The sequence below is a fragment of the Bombina bombina genome, unplaced genomic scaffold (genome assembly GCF_027579735.1).
Source record: "Bombina bombina isolate aBomBom1 unplaced genomic scaffold, aBomBom1.pri scaffold_592, whole genome shotgun sequence".
In the NCBI taxonomy this organism is placed as follows: Eukaryota; Metazoa; Chordata; class Amphibia; order Anura; family Bombinatoridae; genus Bombina; species Bombina bombina.
The window spans coordinates 176,007-201,009 of record NW_026512247.1 but is presented as its reverse complement, the minus strand read 5'-3'; the positions used below and the strand labels follow the sequence as shown (position 1 = coordinate 201,009).

General features: G+C 34.2%; 1 protein-coding gene across 2 annotated transcripts in view; it reads left to right on the top strand.

Annotated features, from left to right (window-relative positions):
- The window catches only part of LOC128644189 (protein Wnt-3a), a 130,650-nt gene that overhangs the window by 88,704 nt on the left and 16,943 nt on the right, over window positions 1-25,003 (top strand). For both annotated transcript variants that reach the window (XM_053696892.1, XM_053696891.1), the window contains one exon: window positions 11,017-11,258. In XM_053696892.1, the coding sequence (XP_053552867.1) occupies window positions 11,017-11,258 (242 nt within the window). The remainder of the gene's footprint in view (window positions 1-11,016; window positions 11,259-25,003) is intronic.

Genomic DNA, 25,003 nt, shown 5'->3' with positions numbered 1-25,003 from the left:
TGAATTTAGACTTAAAGGGATACTGAACCCCAATTTTTTTTCTTTCATGATTCAGATAGAGCATGCAATTTTAAGCAACTTTCTAATTTACTCCTATTATCAATTTGTCTACGTTTTCTTGCTATCTTTATTTGAAAAAGCAGGAATGTAAAGCTTACGAGCCGGCCCATTTTTGGTTCAGCACCCTGGATAGCGCTTGCTGATTGGTGAATACCATTTAGCCACCAATCAGCAAGTACAACCTAGGTGCTGAACCAAAGATGGGCCGGCTTGTAAGCTTATATTTCTGCTTTTTTAAATAAAGATACCAAGAGAACAAAGAAAAATTGATAATAGGAGTAAATTAAAAAGTTGCTTAAAATTGCATGCTCTATCTGAATCATGAAAGAAAAAAAATGTGGGTTCAGTGTCCCTTTAAGTGAACTCCTTTGGTATGGTTAAACACATATATTACCACATAACTCTAATGTAATCATAAAAGGATCTAATTAATCAAAAATGTAATTATTAGATTGCAAGGTCCCCTAAAAGTGAAGAGATTTCTAGGAAGCAAAGTATCTGCACTAAGCATCAATGCATTTGCTATTCCAAGGATAATGTTATATTTATTATACTGTAGAAGTATTGAGATAAACATAGAGGTGGATTTTAATCTGGTCAATCCTGTTTTTGTCAATGTTTTAGCTTTCAATAGCACCATTTCCAATGTTTAAAAAATATCAGATTGTATATAGGAAAATTAACCGATACAAAGCATGGACAGCTTCAACCACAGCCAAAGGCACTTGAAATATGCTCACAACCCACAGATCGACCAATAAAACACAATGGATAAACAATATCGACCACCAATGTGCACATTCTTAGACCCCAAAAACAAGATATCACTGCCAATGCAAATGAGGAGAACCCCCCCAACAAAAAACAATACGGGACATGTTATCACCATCATTTAAATGTAAACACACAAACAAAGCATATCTACAATATATTGACAGTTGCAACATCAGAAAGATGAGGTGGCCTGGTCATTTGGTTAAAGCTGAGCAGCCATGGGTGTCCGCAGAAATAATTCCACAATATGCTCAGGAAAATAACATCAGGGGTGGATAATTATCCCAAAAATAGTCCTAGTTTACTAGTACACAAAAAAATTTGGAGTCACTATATGCTAAACTTAATTCACTTTTACAAAAAAAAAAAAAAAAAATGTGGGTGTAATAAAATGAAAGTCTTTATCCAGACTTCTAACTTCTAAAGCATATAGTTTAATTTTGTATTTAGTGCTTTGTTTATTTGATCTGTTGCATTATACAGCTATAAAGAAGAAAAACATAATACAAATTAAACACAAAAGAACAAATATGTTAACCTATACATATAAAGCCTAAAACTGAGAGTACATTATTTGTGCTATTGACAAAAAATTTTAACAAACTATTTCAGTATGTGAGTAAGAGGACTAAATTAATGAGGAACCTTATTCTTTGCTGCTGTTAAAAAGTTGTGGGAAGTGGAAATCCTCCTACATGGCTCATAGCACACTCACAGCACGGAGGATGGGGTGTGACCTTATGCAAAACATTCTGCCTTCCAGGAAGCTTTCTCCCAATCACTGTACAATGCAGTGGCGCAATGCTGAGATGGAAATAGTGAACTATAAATTCCAGAATGGTTTGTAATTCTTCCTCTAAAATGATGCTACTTTCAGGGGAATAAAAAAAAAAAAAAAGGACATTCAATTGTGTTTTTTTCCTGCAGTTTGTACTCCAGATGGGAAGAAAAATCCATGGGTATAGATGTCCCCCCCTTATGGAATTCAATGTGAGCAGCCTGGAGAGCAATTGTATTGTTTTGTGTATTGAGCAGCTTTTGATGATCTGCAGCCATTATCAGTATTAACTGGTGCCGTTGTGGGGAAATTAAGATTAAATATTGTGAACGTTATCAAACTCAGCTGTTTGACTCAGTAAGTTTATAATGGCTTTCATAACCTCACTAAACACTCCCTCAGTGTATAAGCATGCTAACAAAGCAAGTAAATAGCTAAACATGCAGGGCTCACTTCCATTGAGTTGTTAAAAATGGAGCCGTAAACTACAGAAGTTGCCGACATCTAAAAGTAGCTGACAGCTCCATTTTAGTACCAGTTTTCTAGTTGCTCTTTCTGATTGTTTTAGTACCAGTTTTCTAGTTGCTCTTTTTGATTGAATGTAAGTTTGTGCTGCCGATGCTGGGTAACCTAACCTTACTCAAAAAAAAATAATGGTTTGCTTCTGCACTCTCTTTACCTGTGATCGCCTCTTGAGAGAAAGATACGGGAGCTCGTTACGCTTGTAGGAGTTTGGTGGGCTGGATAGTTATTTGTGAGTTACTGGAGAGTTGGAGATTCTTTTTAATATATTCTTATTTTGGGACTCAGATAATATGAGGAAAACAAACATTTGTTAATTAACACACATTAGTTTTCACACACACACATACACAAACTCACACATATACAAACACATTTTTTTAATACAAACACAAATCACATTAAAAAAAAAATGTCTTTCATTTCATTAACCTGTATACCCATCTGCCTTTTTTTGCCCTTAGTTTACCCTGTATCCCCCTTCCCATCCTCCCTTTTTCTACTCTTCCCTATTAATTATTTTTTTTTTGGCTTTTTTTGCTCTTTTATTTCTTTATACACTTAGCCCATCCCTTTTTTGATTGATATCCATTTTTATCTCTCTTAAAGTTTTTTTCCAATGTTATTTTTTGGTTTATTTGATTTTCTTTTTGCTCTTATTTTATTAACATATTTAGCCCATCCCTTTTTTCATTTCCATCCCTTATTTCTTTTTTTTATTATTATTATTTATTTTCCAATTTATTGATATATGTAATAATTATTGCTGTCCTATGCATAGGTCTAGTTTGAAATATGTAAATATTTTGTGTGCATATATTTTTGTATGTACTGTACATACATATTGATATTTCCATAAGAACATTAACATTTCAATGGGAACCAGGCCGCAAAAAGCTATTTTCTACACCTAGTTGAGCATTCTGTAATGTGTGATACTTTATGGGCAGCCTCCGACAGTGGCCTAGTCTCCATTGAGTTGGTAAAGTTTTGAAACTGGTGATAAAAACATTTATCTCCATTAAAGTCTATGGATATTTTTTATTTTACCACCATTTTCCAAACTTTACCACCTCAATGGAAACTAAGCCAGTGTATTAACGGTTTGCACTTTCATTGGAAACCTTGTATAAGTTATCGCTTAACGGCTTTTAATACTTTCTATGGGATGCAAAAATGTTTTTGCCAGGCTATATGGAGGTATAACGCACCATCTGAAGCATTTGATAAACGAAATTGCTTCCACCAGCATATTTATTGGTTTGTGACCAAATTACAACTCAATGGAAATGAGCCCACAGCTTTTCAGTAAAAGCAGTGAGAGTTCTAGATTATAATTTGGAGAAGCTAAAACTGCTAACTATGGGCTAGTTTCCATTGAGGAGGTAAAGGTCAGAAACTGGTGCTAAAAACCTTTATCTCCATTAAAGTCTATGGAGAATTTTTATGTTACCATCAGTATCCAAGCTTAACCACCTCGATGGAAACTAGACCAATGTATGGTACAACTGGTGCAGGGTCATTTTCTTTCTTGTAAATAAGATATAAATATTAACTTTGGATACAGACAATTACTTTATGTTAAGCCACAATTATGTAATCACTTTCAATAACTGTGTAAAGTCACTTAAAGGGACAGAAAGCACCTTGAGATTTTTATATAAAATGTTTAGTTATGCATAATGAAACATCTTTACAGTATAATGTTGCTTTCTGTTCATGTAATTTATCTCTAAAGCCTAAGGAATTTTTAATTCTCACATGCTGACTTATCAAGGCTAACCCTGCTACATATATTTCACTAATTGGGCTTATCATATAACAACTGTAATACAATGCATTTCATACTAACGGTATGACCATTACTAGCCTTATTGTCTGTAGACTAAAGCACAGATTGGCTCCTCCAAATAAGACAAATGATGGTTGGACTTTGCAATTGATAAACAATTGCAGTAAAAAAAAATGTTAAATTGTTTTTAAAAAGTTCAGACTTGGCTGATATGTTATTCTACAGCGACACAACAGAAAGGTCTTGTAATTACAGGCTGTTTACAGTTCCTTTAAAGGACCACTAAAAACAGAACTGCATAATTAACAAGTACAGAATAAAAAGACAAAGCAACAACACCTACTCTGAATTTCAAATAAGCAGTAGATTTTTTTCAGGCAAATATATTTTGTCTCCCATTTTCAGGCCCCCTGTATCATGTGACACATCAGCCAATCACAGACTAGTATACCCTATGAACTTGTGCACATGCTCAGTAGGATCTTGTTCCCCAGAAAGTGTGAATATAAAAAGACTGTGCAAAATTTGATAATGGAAGTAAATTGGAAAGTGTCTTAAAACTGCTGCTCTTTCTGAATCATAAAAGTTTTATTTTTACTTGAGTGTCCCTTTAAGTCAAATATAATTTCTCAAACTTCACAAAATGATTTACCAGCAACATACTGACTTCTCAAACACAATTTTACACAGAGTAAGTGGTAGCTCTGCAGTAACCTTCAGCCTGCTGCTACAGTGTATCCCCACCATACCAAATATAAGGCCTCTCAATCAGCTTTATATAAATACACAGCTGTCACACAGTTCTCTGACACGGTGTCCTCAGTAGCTGTCTGTAAATTCGTGGGAGCTCCCTACCTTGTTTCTTACTGCAGAGATCCAAAAGGCAACAAAGGAACACATTTTTTGCAAGATAGAGCTTACACTACTTTATTTAAATAATTGTAATACATATAAGCACATAACAAAACACAAGGAATAACTGACACATTTTGTTCCATTAAGATACTTTATCATAGAAGTAATTTTATGACCTCCACGTGTCCTGCTTTGGAAGATACTTTATCATAGAAGTTATTTTATGACCTCCACGTGTCCTGCTTTGGAATGTATTTCTTCTTTCATTTCCTTCAGCTAATGGGACATTAAACACTGTGAGATGGTAATTTAAAATGATACATCTTATATATATAAATATATATATATATATATATATATATATATATATATATATATAAACACTGCAATATAATTGTATTATTTATTTTATTCCGTTTTACTGTAATTCCATTCTGAAACTGTGAGCTTTTTAGTTTCTGTTAGAAATGGAAGTGCAGAACACTGTTATATTCAACACAGCCATTGGCTGCACACTCTAATTACCTATTTATAATTGTCCCTAATTGGCCACAGCAGAGAAGGTAACCTAAGTTACAACATGGCTGCTCCCATTGTTTTATAGGCACTAAAACTTTACACTTATTCTGTCAATATTTAAACAGCTAATGAAACCTTAATAAAGACATCTGCATGTTATTCACAGACTAATCTTTTATTTGAATGCATCATTCTATCTAGTATTTATTTAGTGTTTGGTAGTAGCACAATTTCAAAGACTACAAATTTCTTTGAACAATATGCTGGATCCTTTGTTAATCAATTGATTTTCCGCAACCTGTTTTTTTATATATACAGTACAATATTAAAAGCGCTTTCAGGGAGCAAGTGTTCAGTAATCCCTTGGCTGCTGCAGGCATTGTGTGAGATTGTATTTCAAGCATCTCAGGCAAGTAGAGGACTAAATATAGTGCATATAATTTAGAATTTGAGTTACAGGGGTGGGGGCATCACATTACTTACTGATGCAGCAATACCTACATATCTGTGCAAACGTGCACCAGCAGCAAGCCACTAAAATTAATATGTTTGACGAAAACTTCAGTTGCTGTATCAGTTATGTTGGCTGATGCTTCTTTAAAACCACATGGTCAAACACAGTTGTTTAGAAATGTTAAATGATTTATCTTAAAAATGCACAATTGAAGTAGCTAAATGATTTGAAAAGCTGCCCCCATATTGGATAATTATATAATTACTGTTTATTATAATTGAACTGCATATGTTGCTGATATCTTCACACACTTCTTATTAAAGGGACAGTAAGGTCAAATTTCATTTTTCATGATTTGGATAGAGTATGCAATTTTAAACAACTTTCGACCTTACTTCTGTTGTCAAATTTGCTTTGTTCTCTTGGTATCTTTTATTGAAGAGTAAAACGAGGTAGGCTCATAAGAGCTCAGGAGTGTGCACGTGTCTTTAGTACTCTCAGCAGTGTTTTGCTACATTGTATAACAAAGCTACAAATAATGTTGTAAACACTGCTGCCATAGAGTACTAAAGACATGTGCACACTTCTGAGCTCTTATGAGCCTACCTAGTTTTACTTTTCAATAAAAGATACCAAAAGAACACAGCAAATTTGATAACAGAAGTAAAATAGAAAGTTATTTAAAACTGCATGCTCTATCTGAATCATTAAAGTTTAATTTTGACTTTGCTGTCCCTTTAACATCATGGACCACAATTTTAGATGACATTAGTACAACCAGAATCATTACAGAACTAGATTGCTGTTAAAACTGAATATAATTAAAACAATATATATTTATTGTACACATAAATGTGCATGTTTGCAGAAATCATGATTGATTATTGAGCCTGAATGCCACATACCTAAGTAAATGAACTGAAACAGTGCTGTGTTTAGGATGTGTTAAACATGGGTAAAGTGTAACTATGTGCATCGTATCAATGTCTGGGAGTAAGGTGATCAAACCTTGTCTAACTATAATCAACATAATTTTCTATAGCATCTAACAGCTGGATTCTGGTACAGTATTATAGTTGTAGCGTTTTAATAGGGTATCAGTTTCCAAAATCTATCACCTAGATTACGAGTTTTGCGTTAACAGGGGTGCAGTGCTAACGACCAGTTTATGCTCACCGCTCACTTACAGACAGCGCTGGTATTACGGGTTTTTACAAACCCGGCGTTAACCACAAAAAAGTGAGCGAAGAGCAAAATTTTGCTCCACATCTCACCTGAATACCAGCGCTGCTTACGTTAGCGGTGAGCTGGTAAAACATGCTCGTGCACGATTTCCCAATAGGAATCAATGGGGGAGAGCCAGCTGAAAAAAACCTAATACCTGCAAAAAAGCAGCGTTCAACTCCTAACGCAGCCCCATTGATTCCTATGGGGAAATAAATGTTATGTCTACACCTAACACCCTAACATGAACCCCGAGTCTAAACACCCCTAATTTTACACTTATTAACCCCTAATCTGCTGCCCCCGACAGCGCTGACACCTGCATTATGTTATTAACCCCTAATCTGCCGCTCCGGACACTGCTGCCACCTACATTATAGTTATGAACCCCTAATCTGCTGCCCCCAACATCGCCGACACCTACATTATATTTATTAACCCCTAATCTGCCGCCCCCAATGTCGCTGCAACCTAACTACATTTATTAACCCCTAATCTGCCGCCCACAATGTCGCCACCACTATAATAAAGTTATTAACCCCTAAACCTAAGTCTAACCCTAACCCCCCTAACTTAGATATAATTACAATAAATCTAAATAAAATTACTACAATTAACTAAATAATTCCTATTTAAAACTAAATACTTACCTATAAAATAAACCCTAAGATAGCTACAATATAACTAATAGTTACATTGTAGCTATCTTAGGGTTTATTTTTATTTTACAGGCAACTTTGTATTTATTTTAACTAGGTACAATAGTTATTAAATAGTTATTAACTATTTAATAACTACCTAGTTAAAATAAAGACAAATTTACCTGTAAAATAAAACCTAACCTAAGTTACACTAACACCTAACACTACACTATAATTAAATGAATTCCCTAAATTAAATACAATTAAATAAAATTATCTAAAGCATGAAAAAAAAAAACACTAAATTACAGACAATAATAAAATAATTACAAGATTTTTAAACTAATTACACCTACTCTAATCCCCCATACAAAATAGAAAAGCCCCCCCAAAATAACAAAAGCCCTACCCTACACTAAATTACAAATAGCCCTTAAAAGGGCCTTTTGTGGGGCATTGCCCCAAAGTAATCAGCTCTTTTACCTGTAAAAAAAAAAGTACAAATACCCCCTCAACATTAAAGCCCACCACCCACACAACCAACCCTACTCTAAAACCCACCCAATCCCCCCTTAAAAAAACCTAACACTAACCCCCTGAAGATCACCCTACCGTGAGACGTCTTCACCCAACCGGGCCGAAGTCCTCAATGAAGCCGGGAGAAGTCTTCATTCAACCGGGCAGAAGTGGTCATCCAGACGGCATCTTCTATCTTCAGCCATCCAGCACGGAGCGGGTCCATCTTCAAGACATCCAATGCGGAGCATCCTCTCCTGTCCACGGACGATGACTGAATGAAGGTTCCTTTAAATGACGTCATCCAAGATGGCGTCCCTTCAATTCCGATTAGCTGATAGAATTCTATCAGCCAATTGGAATTAAGGTAGAAAAATCCTATTGGCTGATGCAATCAGCCAATAGGATTGAACTGGCATTCTATTGGCTGATTGGAACAGCCAATAGAATGCCAGCTCAATCCTATTGGCTGATTGGATCAGCCAATATGATTGAACTTCAATCCTATTGACTGATTGCATCAGCCAATAGGATTTTTTTCTACCTTAATTCCGATTGGCTGATAGAATTTTATTAGCCAATCTGAATTGAAGGGACGCCATCTTGGATGATGTCATTTAAAGGAACCTTCATTCAGTCGTTGGCCGTGGACAGAAGAGGATGCTCCGCGTCGGATGTCTTGAAGATGGACCCACTCCGCGCCGGATGGATGAAGATAGAAGATGCCGTCTGGATGAAGACTTCTGCCCGTCTGGAGGACCACTTCTGCCTGGTTGGATGAAGACTTCTCTCGGCTTCGTTGAGGACTTCGGCCCGGTTGGGTGAAGACGTCTCACGGTAGTGTGATCTTCAGGGGGTTAGTGTTAGGTTTTTTTAAGGGGGTGTTGGGTGGGTTTTAGAGTAGGGTTGGTTGTGTGGGTGGTGGGTTTTAATGTTGGGGGGTATTTGTAATTTTTTTTACAGGTAAAAGAGCTGATTACTTTGGGGTAATGCCCCGCAAAAAGCCCTTTTAAGGGCTATTTGTAATTTAGTGTAGGGTAGGGCTTTTTTTATTTTGGGGGGGCTTTTTTATTTTGTTAGGGGGATTAGAGTAGGTATAATTAGTTTAAAAATGTTGTAATTATTTTATTATTTTCTTTAATTTAGTGTTTTTTTTCGTACTTTAGATAATTATATTTAATTGTAATTAATTGTATTTAATTTAGTTAATTAATGTAATTATAGTGTAGTGTTAGGTGTTAGTGTAACTTAGGTTAGGTTTTATTTTACAGGTAAATTTGTCTTTATTTTAACTAGGTAGTTATTAAATAGTTAATAACTATTTAATAACTATTGTACCTAGTTAAAATAAATACAACGTTGCCTGTAAAATAAAAATAAACCCTAAGATAGCTACAATGTAACTATTAGTTATATTGTAGCTATCTTAGGGTTTATTTTATAGGTAAGTATTTAGTTTTAAATAGGAATTATATAGGTAATTGTAGTAATTTTATTTAGATTTATTTAAATTATATTTAAGTTAGGGGGGGTTAAGGTTAGGGTTAGACTTAGGTTTAGAGCTTAATACATTTAATATAGTGGCGGCAACATTGGGGGAGGCAGATTAGGGGTTAATAAATGTAGGTAGGTTGCGGCGATGTTAGGGACGGCAGATTAGGGGTTAATAATATTTAACTAGTGTTTGCGACGGTTTAAGGGTTAATATATTTATTATAGTGGCGGCGATGTCCGGTTCGGCAGATTAGGGGTTAAAATATTTATTTTAGTGTTTGCGATGTGGGGGGGGGGGCTCAGTTTAGGGGTTAATAGGTAGTTTATGGGTGTTAGTGTACTTTTTAGCACTTTAGTTAAGAGTTTTATGCTACGGCTTTGTAGTGTAAAACTCTTAACTACTGACTTTAAAATGCGGTACCAGGCTTGACAGGGGCGGGTCTACCGCTCACTTTTGGTCAGACTCGTAATACCGGCACTATGCATGTCCCATTGCAAATATAGGATACGCAATTGACGTAAGTGGATTTGCGGTATTTCCGAGTCTGGCCAAAAAAGTGAGCGGTGACCCTGTCATTTCAAGACTCGTAATACCAGCGGGCGTTAAAAAGCAGCGTTGGGACCGGCCAACGCTGCTTTTTAAGCCTAACGCACAACTCGTAATCTAGCCGACTATCTTTAGTGTGTAGCTTATATAGTATACTCAACCAAATCTTTACAATATGACCTATATAAATATCCTCTTTGGGTTTGTTGTACGAAAACTTTGAAGTTACTTGCATATTTAGTATCTGGTATTTGTTTTTCTCATATTTATAATGGGTATTTTTTGTATGGGTGTTGACCTTTATGGAAGCAATTAATACACCAGAGCTTGACAAATTTGTTTAGAATCTAGAAGTCAGCCCATAAATTTAACCAACGTTTGGACATCTTTATATATCATATTATGGGGCAGATTACAAGTGGAACACTAATTTATCATGCGCCCGCAAATGGGCAAATTATTATTATTATTATGGGTGCGTGATAAATAACCAGCCGTTACGGGTGGCTGGTTATTGCTACCGCAAGCTTGCGGTAGCAATCAGCGCTCAAAAATATTAACCAGAGGTCAGATCTTTTTTTTAAAGTTCCCAAACTCCAGTTTATTAAAAAATAAAAAGAGTAGCATCTTTATTTTTTTAATAAAATAACTGCACAAAGCAACGTAAAGTGCCTTTACATTGCAGTCTATGGGAACTGTTTCCTGTAAAAAAAATATATGTATATGCTTTAAACAGTTTTCTAATGGCTCCTGTATCAAACCTCTCTATTATAGGCAGGGTGAGTACTACCGGCATATGCTAAGTGCTGTTTTGATATATATATTTTTTTTTTTCTTTAGGTCATTAGCAATTAGTCATCAATATTCTTCTTTGGGAACACAGCCAAACCTATGTGGCAGCATTCCGGGTCTGGTGATAAAGCAGCTACGTTTCTGTAGGAATTACCTGGAAATCATGCCTAGTGTGGCTGAGGGAGTCAAAATTGGAATTCAAGAGTGCCAGCACCAATTCCGAGGAAGACGGTGGAATTGCACCACTGTCAATGACAACCTGGCTATTTTTGGACCCGTGTTAGACAAAGGTATTTTATCCTTTCATTTTTGTTATTTTTTTATGTAATTAAAGTCAGGCTGTTATTGCTTTATATCTTGGTTAAGGTTAGAGACTTAAAGGGGCAGTGTACTTTAATTTTTTCCCCTTTAATGTTCCCCCAATGATCTATTTTACCAGCTGAAAAATATTAAATTGTTTACAACTAGCCCTGTACCTTTTTTTCATTTGAAATATCGGCTTTTTTCTGTTGAAGTCACCACCTATACTGAAAATATGAATACTGCAGTCATTTCTATAGAAAAGTTATGCAAACAAGAGGTAGCAGCAGCTGGCAGAGATAGTTAATAAAATGCTCAATTGCTATATCTAAGTATTGAGATAAGATAAGGAGACATTTGTGTGTAGAGAAATAGCTAAGGATATCTGCTCTTTCTGCAAGCTCAGCCTGTTTAAAGTTGTGGTTTCAATGATTAAAAATGGTTATTTCAGATACAAAAAAATCTTAAAGAAGCAATTAGCCATATATTTAAGGTTCTGCAGATGGCATAACAAGTCATTTGAAATATATTAAAGGGACATAATACCCAAAAAATATATTTAATGATTGAGATAGAGCATACCATTTTCTTTAACAACTTTCCATTTTACGTCTATTATCAAATTTTCTTTGTTTTCTTGTAATAGAAAAAAATGGGGTTTTATATCCCTTTAAAGTGTTTAGTTTCTCTTTAGTCATATGTAATATTTAAATGTTAACAAATGCTAACATTTAATAAATGGTACGTGGCATAGTGTTTGCAAAAATGTTAAATATATATTACTCAATACACGTGCACGCTCCTGTGCTTACCACAGTATGCTCTCATGGAAAGGAGCTAAATTTCAACAAAGGATGCCAAGAGAAATGGTTAAATGACCATTAAATACAGTATAATTGCATAATAAATGGGTTCATAATAAAAATACAATACAATAGCATTTACTCTGAAATTTAAATTAGCAGTGGATTTTTTTCTGACAAATTTCTAAATTTACTTAAATTTCCCTGCCACCTGTATCCTGTGAGAGCCATCAGCCAATGACAGACTTATGCGTATACACTGAACTTTTGCACATACTCAGTAGTAGCTGGTACATCTGTTAGTGTGTTTAGTTGCACAGTTGTGCACAGTTTCATAAAGTAAGTAAACTGAATAGTCTCTTAAAACCGTATGCTCTGTCGGAATTATGAAAGTTAAATTTTGACTTGTTTTTCCCTAGGCCTCAGTACCATGATTATTAAACCTGACAATCACTTGTAAATTGTGAAATATTTACATCATTTTGTCAAAAAGTTTCTTTACATGCTTATTTAAAGGGACACTGAACCCATTTTTTTATTTTGTGATTCAGATAGAGCATGCAATTTTAAGCAAATTGCTAATCATGAAAGAAAAAAATTGGGTTCAGTGTACCTTTAATGACTTTTAAATTGGAAAGTTGTTTAAGATTGCATGTTCTATCTGAATAATTGTGCATTACACACATAGGTAAATGCTTTCTTTTTCACCTCAGCTGATTGGCAGCTATATGTGGCTGCCACTCCTTATTGGCTGACCAAACAGGACTTTATCTATGGGTTTAAGCACATTAAAAGCTTGAGTCAGTAATTAAATAATGACCTGCTGTAAGGAATTAGAACATATCATATTTGCATTAGACTATCCCTTTAATTGATGATATGCTCATATACAAAAAAGAGAGCGACAACATAAGATTACATTTATTGTCAGTAACAAATCAGCCATTTATCAATCTATTAGCATTAGCACTGCCTCTGTCTCCGCCTCTGTCATGAAGCCTGTGGTATTGTTGTTTGTGCTGTATCTGATCCCACAAGTGGTACTTTGTTTTCTTATGCATTTTTCTATCTATATATAATACTTCATTTTGATTTTAAGAGGATGCTTAAAAGGAAAGTAATTTGAATAACATTGTCTACACATTTTTAAAATAAATTATTGTGTTGTTTTTTGTGTTGTTTTTTGCAATTGTTTTTCTATAGCCAAAATCCCCTCACTATTATGTTAGTATAAAGCACATTGTTTTATCATTCTCATTATTTAAAGCCAGTGAAAAGTTAAGATATGTAGCAGGGTTTGATTTTCTTTTTGTAAATTTGTTTTGCTTGTTGTATTTCTGTTCCCCTTAGAACAGTGGCATTAGTTTAATGAAAGTTTATTTTCAACAATGTCTAACACCAGTGTAGTTACACCATAAAAATAATGTTAAAAAAACTTTCTAGTTAAATCAAACCCCTCCCTTTTTTTTTTTAAATAAACTTTATAGTCAAAAGGTATTGGAACAAATAAATAGCAGTAAATATATTATGCTATAGAATATATGAAACATTAACCATTATAAAGTAATATAAACAGTGGCTTTTTTTTGTTACCATAAATTGTTTCTGATATTACTAAAATGCTTGAATTACATATTTTTTATGTAATAAAAGAATCTAGTTTTCTTGCACGTTGATCAGCTGAACATGGAAAACTATAAGAATCATACTTTTACTCAGGATTTTCGTGTGTTTTTATTTTTTTACTGTAATACACAATAAACTGTATACTGTGCTTATCCCCCACAAAGGCCTCTTTTATAAGCAACAAAGAAAAATAATCATATTTTTTGTCTCTTAAAGGGACAGTAAACACCTTGTACTTGTACGATTATTGTGTAGTCTTACAATAAATATATACATTATAAAAAATATTTTAAATATTTAACACCTTGTTTGCTGCATTTGTTTTTCAATAACCAAATGTCATTCACCACTTACCTACGACTTGTTGCTGGTATAGATAGAGCTAGCAACTGTAATTTTGTTAGCAAAATCCCCATTATTTTGCTGTTCCTTATCACAACAACCCAGCTGAGGCCAACTATGGCCAGATTTGTAGCAGTGTTAGGCTTGTGAAACTTTACATGTGTACATCTAATTCTCATAACTGGAAAACCACCATTTTTAAACTTTGAAGGGACAAAATAAAACAAAGTGTATGGCAATGCTTTTTATTATGCATATTAAACATTTTATATTACAATCTTAATGTTTACTGTGATTTTTAATTGAATCAGATGTCTTAGAGGTTCCTGATCCAATCAATTTAAATCTGCGCACACAAAACTACTGTATGAGCGTATTAAGTGTTTTTAAGTATTTAATTTCACTTAATCATTAATATAATTTCATGATCTGTGTGCAAATAATTATTGTACAGTATTTTGAATAATTTATTATTAACATATTTAAATCTCCAAACAGACAATCATATTTAATTTGAGTACAAGTTGCACAGTTTAACCCCTTGATGACCAGCGATGTACCCTGTGTGGGGCTTGCATTTTTAATAGCGCAGTCTTGCCTTAAGCCACAAGGCTGCACAATTTCCAGAGGCCAGCAGGAGGGAGGAAGTGTATAATAGCACGGACCTGCCGCTGGCGGCGGGACCTGCCGCTGGCGGCGGGACCTGCTTTATTATAACCACACACAAAAACTTAACAAACATTGTTCATTGTGGTCGTTAAGGGGTTAAAAGTGATTTTGAGCTATATTTTTCACTTTTAAAAAAAAAAAAGTGTTGGGTATTAGCAGGACATAAAATTGCAAAAATAAAATACTGTAATTATATATAATTATGTGTTTAACCATTGCAAAGGGATTAAACAAATAGTTAAAATTAGCTCCAGAACAGTAATACACTTCTAGAAGTTAGCTAAATATATTTGGTGAGCCAATGACAAAAGGCATATGTGTGTTATTAACAATCACCAGCTAACTCTCAGTAATGAATTGCTGTTCTGGAGATGGCTTTAAGTAGGTGTTTAATCCCCTTGCAAGGATTAAACACATAATTCTATGCAATCAATAGCTCAACAATAAAATGCTCTAACACATTGCAGTACTTTCTTTTGGCATTTTCTTGTGTCTCTTTAACATTTGCACTAAACAAGCACAAGAACTTAAACAGTGAAAGAAACTGTGCACATTCAACATAGGCAACAATGGATTTTCAACAGATCCAATGTGTAGAATTTTTAAGAAAATTCAAATAGCTGTATCATGATGTCCTATACAAGGTATAAGGGGCATTTGTATGGCACAAACTGGTTTGAAAAGGGTAAGATGAAGGATTTATCATTCGTATTTTATCTGATTTGTGATTACGTAGAATATAAAAAAAAACATGAAACACAACAGACTTCCAAAAAGAATGCTAATGATTTGTATAGAAAACAGTATTATGATGGGTCGTTATTAACAAATACAGTTATCAGTAGTAACATATCTTACATTCTGTCTTATACAAATGCAGTGTCCTATTACCCACTTGTGGGTAGGCAGGGTGCTGTGATATAGCCACAGGTGAAATGAACTGTAATGACTGACTCAAGGCAACATTTATCTTTTTTTAGGGACCTCAGAGATTTAAATCTGGGTTTGGTCAAAACCTTTTGTCTTTAACCCAGAGGCCCAAAATGTTGTATATTTCTCAGGGGATATACTTTCCCCATATATCCACATAATCTTCCTAGTCCTACATCCCAAGCACATACTATTATATATACAGTATATATTTATATATGTGTGTAACAAAAGTTAATTTACTGAATACATGGATTAAATGTCTAGCGATTTTCCCCTTGATTTTCAGTAATACTTATAAAAAAAAATGTAAATACATATATGTTCTTGTTCGCCTCTTGGGTTGTTAACCTACACTTATTAGTGTTTAACGGCTGAGACATAGTTGTATTGTGTGACCTTTCGGTTAAAAAAAAAAAGCTTTGTTGCCAGTTATCAGGGACCTGTAAACACTTGTTTAGTAAAAATAAAGTATTGTTAGAGTTTACTCATTCTCAACCCCCATTCTTTTCTCTTGGGACTGGAACAAGCCCTCACCCTGACAGCTGGACTGAGAAATGACCAGTGCTTATTGTGAGGGAGTAGCTTTTAATGAACTATTGAAGAATAATACATTTGATGAAGTTAAGGTCTCTGTTGAATGAATCAGGTTCTCAATGCCCTTTCATTGTGCTGTTAATACAACAGGTCTTCCCCACTGATCTGGTAGCCCTAAATAGGAGTAGAAGGGGGGTATAGGACTGTCTTATGGATGCTCAACTTTAGTTAATCAATTTGATTGGATTAGGGTCACTGCAACCCTAATAATGTCAAAGGTCAAGCTAACTGGATTAACTGCTTTGTTAAAAGCTCTGAAGAAGTGATCTTGTTTATTAGCATTTAGCATTCATGAAAACTTGGAGTGGAATAGTGTCTTTTATTTTTGAGGATTATCAAGTGTCTAAAGCAATAGGATATATCTTGAGCAATACCATCATCCCTAGCACACAATATAGGATTTGCTTTCTTTATCAAGGGCTAAGGTTTTTAAAGATAAGCTGATTCCATATTATTTTGTTAATGATACATTTTGAAAAGGAGTCAGCCCCTTGCAGATACATTCATTAATTTCCCTTTTCTGTGCTTGTATAGTTTTAAATAAACATTTTGTTTGTTTTGTACATGTCTTAGAATGTAATATATAAAGAGAAAAAGAGCAAACTGGAAAATAAAAATCATATATTCTAACACTTTGGAGCAATGACTCTCAGAAAAAAAGTAATGGTGCCAGAGAAAAAGCAGCCGAAAAAAAATTAAACACATAATATAAATGTCAGCTTGCTAAATTTTGAGATGGATGGTTAAAATTATTTTTCCTTGGTGTATTGAATAATAGTTGTCTATTTCTCATCCTCTCCCAAATTATATTCCTCTATTGGCCCCTTTATTCTTGCTTCTTCTTAATATTAGGAAACTTAAAAAAGCTGAGAATGAAAATATTTTGCAGAACGATAGCAATAGCAGAAAAAAAAGATGGAGAGTAGTAGCTTATTATTTAAAGGGACACTCCAGTCAAAATTAGACTTTCATGATTCAGATAGAGCATGCAATTTTAAACAACTTTCCAATTTACTTCCTTTAACAAAATGTGCACAATCTTTTTATATTTACACTTTTTGTGTCACCTGCTCCTACTGAGAATGTACAAGAATTCACAGAATATACGTATATGCATTTGTGATTGGCTGATGGCTGTTACATGATACAGGGAGAGTAAAAATAGACGTAACTTTGACATTTGTCAGAACAAAATCTTCTACTCATTTGAACTTCAGACTTAAGTGCTATCTCATTATCTTTTTATCATATATGTGTCGATTATGCAAATCTACTCTATTTACTGGTCCTTTAAGCATTTATTTATAGAAAGAATGGACGAGTCATGGATTGTCCTCCATCAGAAGTAGTGAGTACAAATACTTAGTGAATTCAAGAATGGCTCAGACATGCTAAAGCTTACACTTCAGAAGAAAACGTGGGCAGACTTGATGGACCTTCTGATTCTTATCTGCTGTCAAATTATATGTTTGTAAATTGTATCTTTGATTTTTACAAATTGCTACAATTTGTTTTGTAGTTCTTTGTTTTCTAACTCTCTTTACCATTATTTTCCCTTCCATGTTTTCACTTGTCCACATTTCTCTATCACTGTTCTGAGACATGATTACAATTTTAAGGCCATGATGCAAAATATGTTGTAATATCTTGATCTCAGCATTACATTTGTTAGTATTAGAGTTGTTGTTAGTGATTGGGTTAGATTTGAGATTAGGGTAACTGTTGGTGTTACTGTTAGATTTAGTAATTGGAGTTAAAATTGGAGTTAGGGTTACTCTTAGGGTTAGGGATTACAGATATGGTTTGATTTAGTATTACTTTTAGAGTTGGGACTCCTGTAACAGGGATTATGGATAAGATTACTGTTGATGTTAGGGTTACTTTTGGTGTTAGGGCCTGGCTGGGTTTATGGATAAACAACTGAATAGCTGATATGGCACATGAAGCAATGCTTTTGTCACATTTTGAGCTTGACAAAATTTCCTGTGCCAAGGGGCTGTCATTTTCAAGAACTTCTCAACAAGAAAATCCACACTCCATATCTCTCATTATTTACCTCCTCTGCTGATCTCAACAAATCAATCAGAGGGTCAAATTGGACATTGGGAATCCAGACCATAAATTGCCTAAACCTCTTCGAGAGAATCGTCATATTCTCAACACCAACTCAAAATTTACAATAGCCCTTTTATTAATAAATGAATGTATAGCATTTTATCTACTTTATTAAAAAGGGAGTAATTTTCAACAAGAACCCTCAATTCTATTACAATTGTCTTTGTATGTCACCCTAATTATTTGCACATAGACTTTCTCATTGATGTGGTATGTCATTGGCATGTATAGTCTTCATTACTCACCCTGTGATAACTTTTTGTATAAGATTATTATAGTTTCATACACAATATGCTGAAAAATGCAAAGTATATTTTCAGCACAGACCTTACTAAATATTTAGGTTTGCAGAGTAATGAACATTGCTGTTAAGTCAAATGATCAGCTGTTTTTTGGAATTATATGGTAGAGAAGGTGGACAATTCTTCAGAATTTCAAGCAACTGTAATGCTCTGTATATAAAGAAAGCTATAGGGACTGTATTGTGTCTAGTTGTGTCTGCCTGCATTTACATATCTCAAAATCAGATCTTCATAACTATAATATTTCAGGATTAATTCTCTTTATCAGAGAGGATTCAAGCATAGATAAATAGATGATAGATAAATAGATAGATTATAGATATATAGATGATGATGATAGATAGATAGATAGATAGATAGATAGATAGATAGATAGATAGATAGATGATAGAGAATCTATACATAAAATAATAATAATAATAATCTGCTTTATGCTTTGTGTTCTCAGTATATATTAGTTCATGTTTTTATAGATATATTAAAATATTAAATCATATTTATTCAGAGTCTTGCAAGTTTGGTTGGCAATTCAAATTTCTTTGAAATTTGTCACTTTTGTGAGCCCTGGAAAAACTTGGAGTAAACGGTGTCAGTATTATTAGTATTTGATTGCTTTTCCTGGTTGGTTAAATGGATATTAAACAATATGAGATTGTAAATAAAAAGGGCCAGATTACGAGTGGTGCGCTATTTAGCGCTTTCGCTCACGTGATAACTGCACTAGAAGTAATCTTTTTGCGTAAATCGGGTAGACCCCGTATAACAAGTTGAAAGTAACCCGATGCATGCAAAAAGCCGTATAGAATTTCACGCATGCAATAACCTATTTCCCCAAAGAAGTCAATGGAGAAAAAAGAGGGGGAAAAAACACCTAACACCTCACTCTCGCGCTAACCCAATCGCATATTCTCAAGTGCGCTAACCCGACATGAAAATATGAATATTTCACATTCCATTGTAGATGATAGATAGAAAGACAGACGGATAGGTAGATAGATAGATATATGATAGATAGAAAGATATATAGATAGATTGATAGATGATAGATAGATATATATGTACCATACAACTTACAAAAAGACAAACAGCACAATGAAAAGTATAGCAATACATATCAGCAGGACACATTTTACCTATGTACCAAATCACTATACTTTTTTATAAAATTAAAATGACAAACAAAACATTAATTACACAATTTCCTTAAACTATTATATAACATTACAATTCCGTCATTTTATGTAAAAAAAAATTAGTGACACTTAATTAGGACAGAGTGTCAAATCAATGACATTTTGTTTCTGCGTATTGTCTTCAGTTTCATTAACCGCAGTTAATTAAAAAATGATGCTCCAAACTGTCCTGGTGTTAAATGTTCTCTATGTGACACACGGTAACACAATGCAGACGACCTATAACAAATGTAATGAGTGACGAATTGTGTGGTTAGTCTGTGTTTATCTCTTATTCCTAAAACAAGTAAGGAGTGATGCCAAACCCTACCGTGGGAGCTATTCTCCAAACAAAAGCTAACAGTAGGGGGAGCTAATTAGCATCTCATTGTTCAGTTGGATTCATTATCTCCAATGATCTCTCAGGATACGACAACAAAAAAGACACCCACACACACATACACCCACCCACATAAAGTGAAAAAGAGATGAGGAGTAGACAATGTACTTACAATTTTCTTTTTTTAAACCATTGAGTTATCCCTATAAAATACTTTTGTCACACGAGAAGGCACATTCACATATTGGGTTAAAATGTTCCTATATGTTTAATAAAAAAAATAAAATACATAGAGATCTTATTGTTTTCTGATCTTCCAAGCTTTAATTCAAGTTAAGCTGAACCTCTATAATACAGAAAAAGTAAAGATTTAGATAATTACAATTGGTGCTTCCACTATGATTTTCTCATTATAGTCATTTAGTACCCCAGAAGTTATATAGAATTTGTGTGTCTGATTTTTATTATTAACAAGAAAATTTAAAACATTATTAAACTAGAACATAAATTAATATGTTTAGAACTTATACAGAAAATCCAAACTTTTGAGGTCTATTTCAGTCAATTAGAGAAAATTAGTAAATCAATTTGTGTGGGTTTTCCAATTTGAGAATGTTCAAATCCAATAGAATCTGATCGTTGTGTCAGATTTGAGAATTTTACAATTTATTTTGAATAAGGGCTGTCACGATTCTTTAGAAAAACATATGAAATGGTTTTCATTTGAACAGAAAACCACCAGTAAAGTCTATGAGGAGTTTTGCAGATAAATCATTAGATAAATGTTTCTAAATTATCGTGGTCAACCCATATATTAGGAAACCTGATTATTATGTATTTTTAGGTAGAATGCACTGAGAAAATTTGACAGCAATATTCCAGTGCTTTTGAAAACATCATTCACAAGTTTTAGTCTTTCCTATATCAGGCTTGGCATCTTGAAAACTAAAATTTGTCCTCTTTTCCACAACATATTTTAGTGGTTTACCAGATTCCCCCCCCCCCCCCCAATCTAAATGTTATTGCTTATTCTTGATTCAGATAATAAATACAATTGTATAAAATTAAGCTCAAATTACACTTTTTTAAACTATGAAACTCGTATATAACAAAATATTTTCACCTGAATGTTTATTAATGATCTTAATTACATTTTTGGACTTTATTTATGATATAATTATGAAAATGTAAACCTGTTTCTTATATTCTCTGGCATATTTAACTAATGTAGACATACAAAAACTAGATTTTCCTGTTATATTCTTGATTTGGTCGGCTTAATAAATATCAAAGTCAGCACTTAAAATGAATTGTAGTAACATAGGAAATTGGAGAGATCTTTGCACTTAGACAAACCTACATGCTAGGATGCTCTTTTTTAGGAGGAAGGGCTTCTGCGTATAGCTGGTTCCTTTTGAAATATGAACGCCACAGCAGTATATTGTTAGCTAACATGTATGTACAGTACCCTCAAGGGTGTCTGACAAGATAGTCCAAAGGATGGATAGTTAAGGATTGCTGTCCAGAGAGAGGCATTAAACAGTTACATAAAATAATTTACATATTAGTGACTGTACCCATTTTAACAAAAAAAATATATATTCAGGAATGCTTACCATATTCTTTTATATAAGAGATCAATTAATAATGTTTTGTTCACATTTTTATTATTAGCTTATGAGCTACTGTGCTCATCTAAAATATCTAAGGCAAAACGTCTATGCAGAAACACAAGCAACATCTTTTTTATGATTTGTAAACTTGTACAGGACTGCATCAACTTTTGTTCAGTATAAATAAAGTTAGTTGCATATCAGATACAGGGAAACTGCTTTGTCATGGCCATAATAAAGAAGTTTAAACAATTATATACATGTGAAAGTTATTGTGTCATCTACATATAATTATGGCCTAGTTTCCATTGAGGTGGTAAAGTTTTGAAACTGATAGTAACATAAAAAATCTTCATAAACTTTAATAGAGATAAATGTTTCTAGCATTAGTTTCCAAACTTTACCACCTCAATGGAAACATGGCCTAAGTGATTGGAAAAATGTTTGCTGTTGTGTGCTCTATCTGAATTGTGAAAGTTTTATTTAAGTCCCTAAGTGTTTGCTAAAAGCAAAAGGACTTCTATGCTTAAAAACATTACAAATATGGAGTAGAAAGGAGTAAGGGGCAATCAAAGGGGTCAGTTCACTTATGTTTATATGTGCTGTTGGCAGCCAAAGAGATAAAATGATTTATCTGTATGTTACTGACAGCCAAAGGGGCATTTTATGACCACACTTACTATCATTCCCAGTCACCAACGGGTTACCAGTATTTTTATGGAGGACAGCTGGTAACTCTAGCTGTAATTGAATATAGAAGAGATTGATATAAAGTTAGTTTGCGTGTTACGTGTAATAACATAATGGAAAGGTCCTCCAGTGGAAAGTATAGGGACCACACCAGTAGCCAATAGGGACCACACAACACTAGACCACCAGTTGCTCACTATTTATGTCCCTTAAAGCAACATTATACACCTTTTACTGTTTTTTTTTTTTTTTTTTTTTTTTTTTTTAAAGTTGTGCTTTGTGCCACACTCCCTAGATAGGCCAAAAAGCAAATTCTGTAATCTAGGTTTTCAGAATGCTGCAAATTGCCTAAAACAATAATGTGATTTAAAGCATTGGAAGGTTACTGATTTTGCTTATTGTCTCTAGGGAGAGTGAGAAAAGCACAATGTTTACACAAAAGCAAGAAGTGTTTAACGCAAGAAAGAAAATAATAAAATATGGAGCAGACTGGATTACCCATGCATCTGCTCTGTTTAGACATTTGTGCCAATGCTTAATAACACAAGGCTGCTCATATAAGTACTGCAAGTCATAACATTAGATACATATTTTAGATTGTGCCATGCTGTTGCTGGAAAGGTAGTTATGGTATTAGTGTGAATTCATTTCCTATCATTTAATGAGTGTCAGATGTTTCAACTTGTTCTTCATTAGAGTCACAGAAACCAAACAGCTTCTAGAACCATAATGTAACTAAAATATATACCATTCTGTGTATACTGACCTATAATAGAATTCTTAAAGGGACCTTTTAGCCATTTTTATTTGGTTCACACAAGAAATTCTAAAATGTATTTATCTGTTTGTTTCATTGTTTGTTTTCATCTTGAATACACTAATATTTTCTCATTAGGATTGCAGAGATGTGTCCCTGTAGAGCAGTGGGGGATGTTCTTGTAAACCAATATCTTTCTAAAACATACAGAATTCAAAACATACTTTATTTTTCTATAGTAAAATCATTGTTGCAGCCTTGGCAAGTGGGCTAAACCTGGGTGTTCCTGGGAATGTGTGAGGTTTTGTCACAGGTCTCATAGTATTCACGTTATTGCACTTATTGCAGTGATAAAAATATATGTATGCAAAACAAGACATGAATACAGGTTAAAATATGCTGAAATGACTGTATTTTGATTGATTTGTATTTGCTCCCTGGCACTGCATTATTCTCCGTTACAAAGCGTCATTACTTTCTATGAGAGGTAGCTCACAACTCGCTTGGACTTTCAGGTTCAAACTTTATTCTTAGTTTTGAGGGCCACTCAATGCGATGGGCAACATATTTCTCTGCATGCTGAAGAATATAAGAGAAAGAATCTCACAAAAGTCATGCAATTGTAAAATGGTTTAAATAAATTAAAATAAAAAAAATCTTCATTGAGTCCATTAAAATTTAGAAATATTGTCTAAAAAATCTTGTTTATTTAGCTTAATAGGTTTTGGCCAGTTGCCTGTATGCATTGTTTTCTAGTACCCATATTTTATTATTCCCCCTGAAGAAAATCATTCCACCTTAACGCATATGAGACACCAGATATTCTTCATTTCTCAATACCTAGGAACACCCCTGCTCATAAAACAATGGTGGTCTCTTCATTTGTAGCATCTGCTTACTGCAACTAAAGTAGCAAAGTCATTATTTAACCAGTCAACCAGAGAGATATAATGACAATGTACGTAGAAAATTCCCTGAAGGTACATGCTTTAAAGTCCAGCACTGCTCATATTTGGCTCGGCCGTTGAATAGCCTGGGTGGTGTCCAAGAAACTAGGTTACGACCTGTGACCTATGAATGAGAAATAGTTACCATTTAGGATGTGTTAGGAGGTCCATCCTTTTGATAAAATACGTGTTTCTCTTTGCTGCGGGAGGCAATCACACCAGTATATCATTAACTCACAGAAAAAGGGGCTGTAAAAGGACTTGACGGGAGACCCTAGCCCGCACCCCACTGAGGTCTTCTCAGAACACAATATCTCAGAGACCATAAGATTAAGCTAAAGAGAGAAGTGAAAATGCTTTTCACGATTCACACGCCCTTTAGATTGTTTTATTAAACCATTTGAATAGGGATTTCCCTTTTGGCCGACAACAGGGCCCTTCCATTGCATAGTTCTGGGTTGCTATGACTTAGTTTGTTCTTGCTAATCACTGGTGAGGGTGAATTTCATATAAAATATCTTGGGCTATTGTGGGTTTAATGCAGCGTGACAGTGCTAGCACAAAGGGAGATTCATTCACCCAGCAGGTAATAAGGACGATTTGCCATACCAACCAGGCAGGGTGAAGGGTCCTGTCACGTGACCAGCCCACTTAGATGCTGGCTCACATTCCATTCTCAGGTGGGCTCAGGGCAATCCTATTGTCCAGGAAGTTTTCACCCAATCACAAAATACTCAGTAACAAATATCCTATTGATCCTAACCTAAATATCAGAGTTTTTCACAGTTAAGCCTCTTTTATTGGAGTTTGATACAATTTTTAATTTCCTTAG